This window comes from Physeter macrocephalus, chromosome 2 (genome assembly GCF_002837175.3).
Source record: "Physeter macrocephalus isolate SW-GA chromosome 2, ASM283717v5, whole genome shotgun sequence".
NCBI classification, from domain to species: Eukaryota; Metazoa; Chordata; class Mammalia; order Artiodactyla; family Physeteridae; genus Physeter; species Physeter macrocephalus.
This window is the reverse complement of record NC_041215.1, coordinates 119,713,425-119,724,804: the sequence shown is the minus strand read 5'-3', so window position 1 is coordinate 119,724,804 and position 11,380 is coordinate 119,713,425. Positions and strand designations below refer to the sequence as shown.

General features: G+C 47.7%; 1 protein-coding gene across 1 annotated transcript; it reads left to right on the top strand.

Moving 5' to 3' along the window:
- Positions 1 to 10,152: 10,152 nt before the first annotated feature.
- LOC114487262 (poly(ADP-ribose) glycohydrolase-like) lies at positions 10,153 to 10,961 on the top strand. The gene has a single exon (XM_055079030.1). The coding sequence runs from the start codon at positions 10,233 to 10,235 to the stop codon at positions 10,812 to 10,814; it is 582 nt and encodes a 193-aa protein (XP_054935005.1). The 5' UTR covers positions 10,153 to 10,232; the 3' UTR covers positions 10,815 to 10,961.
- The last annotated feature ends 419 nt before the right edge of the window (positions 10,962 to 11,380 follow it).

Below are 11,380 nucleotides of genomic sequence, written 5' to 3'. Positions count from 1 at the left end.
AATTCAGAGGAGTGCAGACAGGAGGAGGTGGAGAGTAGAGAGGGAGTGGCCCACCTTTCCAATCCAGCCTCCCCGCCCCGCCCCTCCCCTAAGGCAGAAGCCAAGGGCAGGGGCCAGACCAGAGCCAGCTGATTCTGTGGCTGTTTATACCCTGTAACCGGAGCCTGTTCCTGCGAGGCTGCCTAACAGCTGCAGAGATAAGGGGATGGGCCGTCACTTCCAGAGACTGGGTGACCTGTGCTGGCGCCCACCTCGGGGGCAGCTTATCCTGATCATTTTCCCAAGCCAGGGGGTGGGAGTGGGAAGAGGTGAGGCTGGCTGCTAGCTGCTCCCCAGGTGGCCAGGGTGACCTTCCCAAATCCGGAGTGAATCTTCGAGCTCTACATTGGACTTACTCCTGTGCTCTCTCCAACCCCCCTGTCTCCCCACCGGGTTGATTTCTACAAGGTCAGGGGAGGTGAGAGAGGAGTTCTGCATGTTTCATGGTTTGTTTTCCTCCCTCTTTATCTTTGTCATCACAGAAACAGAAAAGAACATGCGGTGAAGCTCTGGGTCAGGCAAAATTTCTAGATTCTGTTGCCAAACACATCTTTCAGGCCAGAGCCCTGCTCTCCTTGCCCCCATCCCGGGCCTCCCCTCCAAGGTTAGCCTTGTCTTGCCTCCCATCTCTGTCCTCTCAGCCCTCCAGGCAGTGTCAGGGACCTCCCTCCATTCATACGTTCCTGGACTCCCTGCAAGAAGCAGGGGGTGGGGGGGTAGTGGGCTCTCTCTGCCGGTGTCTGGTGATGTCGGGAAGCTTCAAACCAGACTCATCCTACTGGTCCTTCAGTGAGTGGTGTCCGACTCCCACCTTCCTTTCCATACCCTGATCCCTTGGGGGCAGCCTCCCTCCACCTCTACCCCCCCCTTCCTTTTTTCTCTCCCATTCTTGCCCCTCCAGCAGCTTCCTCTGACTGTCTCCAGCCCCCGGTCCTGGGTACCCCTTTGGAGCGGGTACTCATGGTGTTCTGGCTCTCAGTGTTCACACCTCTCAAGTATGAGATTTGAAGATGGTTAACATGTTCTTTCCTTTGGTCTCTTGTTCCCCTGCCATATTGGCTCATCTTGGAGCCCAGCACTGGCCTGGCCCATGACCTGGGACACTCAGGGCTGCCTGCCAAGCGGCTCTTTTACTGTCCCTGCCTGTCCTTCCTCTGCTGGCAACCTGGACAGGGTCGGGGTGGAGCTCATGGGGTTGGCTGAGTTTGTTCAACAGTTGACTCAGATCGGAAAAGGTGAGGGTGAGGCTCTAGGGTATGGGGAAAACAGCACAAACCAAGGCGTTTAGACTAAGGGAGTTCTGCGTTCAAGTCCACACACGACCTGTGACCAGTTGTGGAACCTCAGACAGTCTGCTCATCATTTAAAATGGGGATGACGATACTTCACACTTCTCGGGGTGGATGTCAGAGTCAGAGGAGATAATGGAAAGGAAGATGCTCGGGAAATCGTTTCCTTAGTGTGTGGCTAATGGTGGGTGTCGGCAATACTTGCTGCCTGAGCGAATAAAAGACAGGACAAGGGAAGGGTGAAGAAGGAGGGAAGGACAGAGAGAGAGAGGAAAGAAATAGGAGAATGAAGTTTCCAGGGACCCTTGCTTTTGCAAGTACTGAAATCTGAAGCAAACTGAACTTAGAGGCTGCTGAGTCTGCAGGTTCTGGGTCCAAGATTTTCTGTGTCTCCACTTTGTAATTGGACACTCACCGACAAAGATTTTCTTTTTCTTTTTTCTTCCCCTGATCAGAGCCTAAGGGAGCAGAGAGCATCAGTTTAACAGCCGGCGCAGAGGGGTTGATTTATCACTGTTGGTTTGTGTCTGGAGGACTTCTCCAAAGGGGGAGCTGCCTTGACCAGCAAGGCCTCCCACTCCTTCCTCTCTCCATCTCGCTCTGGGCCCCACTTTCACCGTGCCCCCTCAGTTCTCAGGCTTCCCCCGCTCCCTCCCTCCGCAAGGCCTTTGCCACGTCTCCTGTGGGCCTGGAACACTTCTGAAGCAGGGCACCTCCAGGACCCTGCCACTTTCCAACTGAGTTACCCAGGTAGGTCAGTGAAACCCTCTGGGTTTCAGTTTCCTTATCTGTAAAGGGAAAAACTAGACACAGCCTTTGGCTTCTTGGGAAAACTAAATGGGATCAGGTAAGGGAAAGACCTAGCCCAAGGCCTGGCTCAGGGCCCTTGCACAGGTGATGGCCGCTCTTCAGTTCATCAGAGTAGCTTCCTCCTCTCTCTCTGGGGGAGCTGTCACCTTCCATTCCATTCTTACTCTGCTCCTCCCCCAACAAAGACTGGCTTTGGACAGTTTCCTCCCTGTCACCAAAGGTAAGCCCATCGCCTCTCAACCTACCTGCATCTTTGTTTTACTGGATGTGGGAGAAGTTAGGCAGATTTTGAAACTTTACACAGTTCTGCAAGTATACCACTGCATAGTATCTTCTCTGTTGGAATAATAGCTAGAAGCTCTGTTGGGAGTTAGCCTCCTGCTTGAGCTCTTTTTATTTTTTTTAATAAAAACCACTTTTATTTACTAACCAAAGAGTTGATCCTAATTAAAGGAATACTTTGAAATAGTTGCAAGTAAAATGTTTGTGATAAAGATAATTGAACATCGGAAAAGAAAATAAGAAGCAGTATGGAGATTTGAACAGAGCTTGCTTATCATCTCACAGCTAATTGTCATCAAACATGATGATGAAATTTTTATTCTGATTTTTCATAGATCTGAACACAGGTGACATTGTTCCTAATGCACTGCACCACTCATTTTCCATCTTTCATTTTTCTTGTCATTTTTTTCCCTTTCTCATTCTGTTCCTGGTGTTGAACCAATGCGCCATTTGCAAAATTGTAGATCTGAGTTTTTTCTGCCATCAGCTGCAGTTTCTTCAACTCTCTCTCCCAGGTTACAAGAAAACTGTGTTGTTTTCAAAGTGCTCTCAGCCTTTATGTGAGGCTTTTGTCATCAGAAGAGATGACACAATCTGGTTTTTGGCCATTGTACCCGTTTTCGACAGAGCCGGTTCCCACTTCTATTGCCTTCGTGTATTCATGGAAGTCTATGCTCGTTGCCAGGTGCCATCTTTCTCCCAGATGCTGAAGGGTGGTTTTGGTGGGTGTGGCTGGTTCTTACACCCTCTTCATGAGAGGTGGGAGTGTTTCTAACCTATTTTTAGCCAATCTACATATTGTACGTATCTTTAATTTCACAAAGAGAACCCATTTCCATTATTCTTCATGCTAATAAACAAGGCACCAGTAAAAACCCCGTTTTGACTAGAAAATTAACAAAGTCTTAGATGTGATAAAGATCTTGATACTCGAAGGACTTGGGGTGGCTGACCCCAGAGGCATGACTTACCCTGCTGTGTCCCTGGGTGACTGGGCGGACGCCACCCTCTGCTGGACTTGGAGTTCACATCCTTGCTGGGTTTCTCCCTTCTTGTCCTGCTCCCCCATTCCTTATCTGCCCTTTTTGGGGGCACTTTCATAATAAATCACTGTGTAAGAACCCTCCTCTCAGGGTCTGCTTCTGGAGAACCTAATCTAAGACAGCTGGCTATGCATTTCTGTTCTCGGATTTGAGAGCAAATCGGAATCACTAAAGGAGCTTGTGAAAAATGCAGATTGCAAGGTCAGGTCCCAGAGCCTGTGGTTGAGTAGGGTGAGGCCCCCAAATCTGCAATTTATTGAGCTCTCTGCGGGGGGGGGTTCCTGCTGTCTGTGGCCCTGGAGCCTCATTTTGAGAGCCAAGACTGCAGCCCCTGGGGAAGCGCTAGTTACACCAGTAACAGGTTGATTGCTAGCTTGAGCTTCTGCAGCCCCACCCTGCCCTGACATCTGCTGATCTCACAACTCCAAGTGGCTTGGCTTCAACCGGGAACAAATTACTGCTGCCTAGTCCAACTGGCACTCCCCTGGTGTCAGGCTGATCCTTCAGGCTGGGTCACTTGCACTCCGCTCCAATCCAGGCAGGGTGCTTTTCAGAGACCTACATGTTTGAATGTTTGAGAACCACGAGATGTCTCCTTGGCTCCCATTCTTCTTTTCTTCTTTCCAGCATCTGCCCAAGTTGCCCAGTTTTCAGGTTCTGGTTGCTGAGGCCCCCCTCCTCGCCCACCACACACACTCTTTATCTCAGCATCTCACATCTCAGCAGCATTGGGGGTGGAACAGAAGCCTGAAACAGCCACTTCTGGCAGTAAATGTAGTAGTTACACACACGAGCGTTATTTTTACACTTCTTGAGTTGAATCTGGGCTCCATCACTTGCTAGCTGTGTAGCTCTGGGTAAGTTATTTAAACTCTCTGTGCCTTAGTTTTTTTTTAAACTAGAAATAACAAGAGTAACAACCTCTGAGAGTTTGCTTGTCACTGATGGGTAAAATGCCTGGCACATAGTGTTCAATGAATGTTTGCTAATCTTATCATACAGACAGAACAAACGCCTCCAACTGCCAAACAGACAAGCCACCTAGAGAGGATGGAATATTATTTGTACCCTCCATGCAAGGGGTGCGCATGCCTCAGGGGCCCTGGTGATGCTGTCTTATTCCTCTTCAGCCCTGCACACTCTCTGTAGTGTAGGAAACGAGCAGTGGAAACGAGCTGCGTAAATGTTTTGTAGCTTTGTTAACAGACATGCAGAAATTCTGACCACAAGGATAGCCGAAGGGACAGGAAAATGACAGGATTTGGACTGGAAAGTAGCCTGGTCCAACGCACACTCACACACACATTCTCATCCACTCACGTACACCCCCCTTCACACGATGTACTCACACACAGACAGGCTCACGTGTACTCACTTTCACACACACTCTCACTCACACACGTGCTCCAGCAGACTCACACACTCTCACGCACTATCTCACAAACACCCTCTCCACTGCCCACACTCTCACGTGTGACCTCTGTGGAGTCAGAATTAAAGAGACCTTTATTGGGAGTGGGTGGATGTTGCAGGATCCAGGCAGGAGGCTCGCTGGGGTCTACTCTGTGCCGGGCTTGGGGAGGTGACAGGTAAACCAGACTGGCTTCCTGAGTCTTCTGAGTGAGGCAGCCATGGACAAAAACAATCTCATTTCAGAGCCAAATAATTAAGCCCTCTGCAGGAGATTCCAGCAAACTGTGATTGAAGTGGGGAGGCAGAGTTTGCGAGATCTGCCAGGGAGACACCACCATCTCCACCAGTGGTGGAAAGAAACAGCCACGTGCCAGGTGCTACGTATGTGCTTTTAATGAAGTATCTTATTCAGTCTGCTAATGACTGGTCAGCAATGCTATGGTCCTGTTTTGCAGATGAGGAAACAGGCGTGGTGGGGTTCAGTAACCTTCTCAAGGTCCCTCAGCTCGTATATGTGGGAATCGGGTGTGAAGCCAATGGCAGCCTGTCCCTAGGGTCACACGGAGGGGGTCATGTTTGAGCTGAACTTGGAAGCTGTGTGTGGGGTGGGGACAGGGGAAGTAGAGAAAAGACACACAAGTGGGAAAGTGGATGGTGTGTCCCAGAGAAGGGAAGGCAGCCAACGTAAGTGGGGGTCAGATCTGGGAGGGACTTGAGTGTTTGTTTAAGGAGTTTGGCTTGTGTTTTGCCCCCGGGGGCAATGGTGGAAAGCAGAGACCAGGAGGAGGAGAACGATTTGTATTTTAGGGGGATGTTTCCGACAGGATGGAAGGAAAGGGCCACAGATTAGAGAGGAAGAACCCAGATGGGAAGCCATTACATTGATGTGGTCCACGCGAGACGAGATGGGGACCCGATAAGGCCAGTGGCAGAGAGTTACGGCCACCGCAGGGGTCAGATGGGCAGGACTTTCTGAGTAATGGCAGGAGATGGTCTTGGAGGAGAAGGAAGGGGGAGACCAAGTTTGATAGGAGGTTTCTAGCCAGGAAGCTGGAAGGATGGTGGGGCTGGTCATCAGACTAAGAACACAGGAGGAGAGGATCAACTGCACGGTGATGGATGGGACCTAAATTTTTGCTGGTGATCACATTGTAGAGTAATACAGAAATGGAAATATAATGTCGTACATGTGAAATTTATACAATGTTATAAATCAATGTTACCTCTATAAAAATTTTTTTAAGGTATATAATAATTAAGTTAAAAAGTTAGTAACCTAAAAAAGAAAAGACTTTCTTCCTAAGAAATGATTGGAAAAAGAGCTAATGGGATAAGAGATTTAAAATGTATTGTGATTTCAAATTTTTTTCTTAAAAAAAAATGTGTATCTTTAAAACTCTTCCCCAAATCAAAATGTCCAAAAATATTTGGCTTACAGTATCTTCTGGAACTGTAATAAAATAATTGCGTTAGAAAAAAATTAAAATAAAAAACAGGAATAAGAAATTAGACAGGACTTTCCTGGTGGCGCAGTGGTTAAGGATCCACCTGCCAATGCAGGGGACACGGGTTCGAGCCCTGGTCCGGGAAGATCACACATGCCGAGGACCAACTAAGCCCGTGCACCACAACTACTGAGCCTGCGCTCTAGAGCTCGCGGGCCACAACTACTGAGGCCACGTGCCACAACTACTGAAGCTCTAGCACCAAGAGCCTGTGCTCTGCAACAAGAGAAGCCACTGCAATGAGAAGCCCGCGCACCACAACAGAGAGTAGCCCCGCTCGCCGCAAACTAGAGAAAGCCCGTGCACAGCAACGAAGACCCAACGCAGCCAACACGAAATAAAATAAATTTATTAAAAAACCCAAGAAATCAGACAGGTACACTACATAAAGCATATACGTTTCTCTTGTTTAACTGATTTGCATAGTCTACTAAAAAAAAAAGAACACAGGAGAAGATGTCGGTGGGAGAGGCAGTGAGGAATAGGGCATGGATGCAATCATTTGGAAGAAGGTCCTGGAGCTGACACTGGGGCTCCAGCCACAGGAGGCTCTGCTGGTGCCAGGGCCTGTGGGACAGGTGTGTAGGGCAGTGCCCTGACAAGAATACCCACGTGGGACGCTGGGAGAGCTGCCAGCGCTGCTTGTCAGAGAGGTCAGGCAGAGAGTATTCCACTAGGAAAGAATGGTCCATGTCTGTGTTCTGGGACTGCCCTTCCTCGTCCCCTCCCTCCTCGCGACCAGCTCTTCCCCTCAGAGCCTGCTTTCTTCAACTGCCCTCTTCCCCATGGCCGCCACCATGGCTCGAGCTCCTGCTTCCAACTCGGCTTCTCTCCACATCTTTGCTGGCTCAGGGGGAACCAGCAACCTGTAGGGAAACTTTTCTCTTAAAAGCACATAACTAACACTGAGCCAGCACTGGGAACCACTGTGCTGAGGGAGCATGGTGGTAGCACGAAATGAGGTCCATGGTCTTGACGTTGACCAAGATCTCTGCTCTTCCCAGCACTGGGCAAAACCCCTGGGGAACAAAGATGAATGAGACCCAGTCCTTGCCCTCAAGGGCTTCAGAGACCAGCACATTAACGGTCTCAGGGTGTAGAGGTTGCAGTTGGGTCATCAGTGCCTCGGATCCGGAGAAAAGGGACTGATTGATTTCTTCCGGGAGAATTGTGGACACTGCCTCCAAGAAGGAACTTTTTGCACTGGGCCAGGGGGTGAGCAGGTTTTCTAGGCAGACGGGAGCAGAGGATAGCATGGGCTACAGGGTAGGGAGGGCATTCTCAACAAAGGAAAACCACATGAAGCAAGTCATGAACAGGTGGAAGTACCAGCCGGGAAGAACATGTGGTTTGGTATAGAATATAAGGGAGCAGAGGGGTGGGTGTGGCAGGAGAAGAACCTGGACAGGAAGCCTGGGACTAAACTATGAAGGGCCCAGTGACTTAGGCGAGTTTTGAGTATCCTTGTGCCACACCGTGCAATAGAATTTCCTGTGATGGTGTTTATATCTGTCCTGTCCAGTATGGTAGCCGCTAGTCACAGGTGGCTACTCAGCACTCGAAATGTCGTGTGGATAAGGAATTGAATTTTTACTTTGTCTTATTTATGTTTCAACTTAAATAGCCACACGTGGCTAGTGGCTACTGCCTGGGACACGGGAAGTCATTTGCTCCTCACCATAACTCCATGAGTCGGGCAGAGATCACCTGTCCAGTCTTCAGGCAAGCTGGGGTTCTAGAAGATTATGTGACTTGCCCAAAGTTACATGAATATTAAATGACAGAACCAGGGTTTGCATACAGATTTCCTCTATAGGAAGCTGTTTATGGTTACTGCCCTGGGCGACATGAGGCTCTGATACGCCTTCCGAGTCATTAAGAATAAAAGTTTGCCGTTGTAGCCTTTGAAAACTGGTCCCTGTTGGTTATGTAGGGGAGCTCTGTTTGTTATCACACCTAAGTTCCTGCCACAGTGGGACAATACAAACATACACTCAGAGGGAAGGATGGGGCAGTGGGGTGAGGCTGTTGTAGGGGTAATGGGAGGAGCACTGGGTTCTTCTCTTGATTCTGTCGAATGGCAAAATCCAGGTGTGGATCTTGGACCAGTTACCTACGACCTGTGGGATGGAGCATCTTCATTGATGGAATGAAGAGGCTCGCCAAGATGACCCCATGGTCCTTTCCACCCCACTTTTGGGAACTAAGACTCAGTAGAAGCCATGCTCTGGAATTCTTACAGCTCAGACATCTGCTGATGGGGCCGATCCCATGTGAAGGTAAGCGTGCAGCTTCAGCCTCTTGTCCAGAGGCCCTGGGTGTGAGAGAGATTCAAGGTCCCAATATAGCAAACACAGCTTCAATACAATTCAGCTTCATCTTCACCAGGGATGAGGGACAGAGTCCAGGAATTCAAGTGGAGCTGTCACTCTGGTTAGATTAAGGACCTGGGCAGGAGGGAAGTCTGGCTTCTGATAGCGCAAGGGTGAGGAGGCCTCACTGATGAACAATGTAAAAGTTCTGGAAATTTTGAAGCTATGAGAAAAAAATATAGATAGTATTGTTTTTTAAGCACTTAATTTTTTTTTTTTTTTTAATTCCTGAACTCAAAATAAGAAGCATCTACTAACTCGAATGTTTTTAAGATGATCACATTTGGTATTTTTGAGAAGAGAATTGTGCCTGAAAACAACAAAAGGATTTGCAGGAAAAAAGCACTGGCTTTTGACATTCGTATCCTCATTTTTAATGAAAATTAGTATTTCTGTTCTTTCATTCCCTGTAGGCCTTGGCATTGCTGCAGATACTCACAGCCATGGCGGGGCATGGGGGGAGGAGTCCAGCACCTGCCTGGATTTGCTCAGCAGGAGGTCTTATCTGTGTCAAGCACAGGATTCCTTTCCTGGGCTTTGAGTCCCTGAAGAACTGGAAATTCTGTGTCCCACTTCATCTCACCTGGCTGCATTTTTTCCCCCTGCCACCTCTCCTGCCTTGTACAGAGAAGCCACAGGTCATCAGTCATAATTGAGCTACTTCTATATCCAAAGCTTGGAAAAATGGGAAATTTAAAGATCTTCAAAGGCAGATAGACAAAGTCCTTAAAGGAGACTGGAGAGGTAGGGCTGGGGCTTAGTGCGGCCTGCCTCTGTGCCCAATTGTGCATTGTACATAGGGTAGTTGGAAAAAAATACAGGAAATGCAGTCAAATTTGAATTTCAAATCAATAATGAATAATTTATTTAATATAAGCATGTCCCAAATATTGCATACATTGTTGATTTGAAAATTCATATTTAACTGAGCATATTGTATTTTTGTTAAATCTGGCAAAACTTAATTGCCTATCCTCTTGGTCTGCATTTTACACGATTACTGTGGAGGCAACTAGCTCAGAGCCTCCAGAAGTCCTCATCTAAGCTGCATCTTGTGTCCTGTGCTTCTTGCTGGCACTTCTCTGATGTTATTGTATAGGAAACTCCTGGTCATTGGTGACGTGGTAACCATGAAGGGTGAGGGAGTTCACCGCCACGGGACAACCTCTGACCAGCGGGATGGGAGCTGATGGAAATACGTTCGTCTCTTTCCATCCCTCCGTAGCATGGAATTATGAGTGCATTCTATACGGCTCTTCAGAAGATACCAGTGAGACAGTGGTTTCCTGCACCATGAAGTTTTGAGTGAAGCTCTTCTTGGGGACCATGTGGGCTTCAATGTCAAGAACGTGTCTGTCATAGATGCTCATAGTGGCAGTGTGGCTGGTGACAGCAAAAATGACCCACCGATGGAAGCAGCTGGCTTCACAGCTCAGTTGATTATCTTGAACCATCAAGGCCAAATCAGAGCTGCATATGCACCTGTGCTGGATTGTCACACAGCTGGATTGTCACACAGCTTACATTGCTTGCAAGTTTGCTGAGCTGAAGGAGAAGATTGATTGTCCTTCTGGGACAAAGCTGGAAGATGGCCCCAAAGTTTTGAAATCTGGAGATGCTGCCATCGTTGATATGGTTCCTGGCAAACCCATGTGTTTTGAGAGCTTCTCTGACTATCCTCCTCTGGGCCATTTTGCTGTTAGTGACACGAGACAGACGGTTGCTGTGGGTGTCATCAAAGCAGTGGACAAGAAGGCAGCTGGTAGATTAAAAGCCTTAATACAGATACTGGCAGCTGCTGTAGCTGAGCGAGATGTGGTTTATTTCACCTTTGGGGACTCAGAATTGATGAGAGACATTTACAGCATGCACACGTTCCTTACTGAAAGGAAACTGACTGTTGGAGAAGTATATAAGCTGTTGCTACGATATTACAATGAAGAATGTAGAAACTGTTCCACCCCTGGACCAGACATCAAGCTTTATCCATTCATATACCATGCTGTTGAGTCTTGTGCGGAGACCACCAACCAGCCAGGACAAAGGACTGGGGCCTGAGGATCCAAGTGAATAGAACCTCGTTCCACCTCTCATGAGAAACATCCTTTCTGAATTGTCAGGTGTAACACATGAACTGACTTAATATAAATGTGTATATAATCCACATTTGTAGGCAAGGATGCAGTCCTTTCCATAAACATAGACTCAGACATATTTTGTTTCCATTTTTTTCTATTTCAGTCTTCATTCTTTGATTTTTCTTTCTTTTGCCCATCAGATTTCTCGTGAAATTTCATGAAAGTTTGTGCTCAGCCTGTCAGGTCTCTTTTTTGATGCCTGTATATTATACAAATTGCCTCTGCAGCTAGCAGATGCCAGGGAAGAAGGTGAAATCCTAGAATCTGTTTAACTAACTGGGTCAGTCTGCTAAAGATCTCCCAGCCTTTCACCCCCTACTCTTGTTATGATTGCGCTGTTGGTGTTTTTGATTTTTGAAAATTAAGAGTTGGGGTTTTTTTTTTCATACATGTTACATAATGCAGATCCCCTATGTTAAAAGTTTTGTATTTAAGGCAGAATAATTTCCAGAAAGTTATTTAGTGACATCACCTTTATCTGTAATG

What these genes read in the sequence shown, in the direction of transcription:
- LOC114487262 (XM_055079030.1), top strand. Translation starts at nt 10,233, where the DNA reads ATGCACCTGTGCTGGATTGTCACACAGCTGGATTGTCACACAGCTTAC.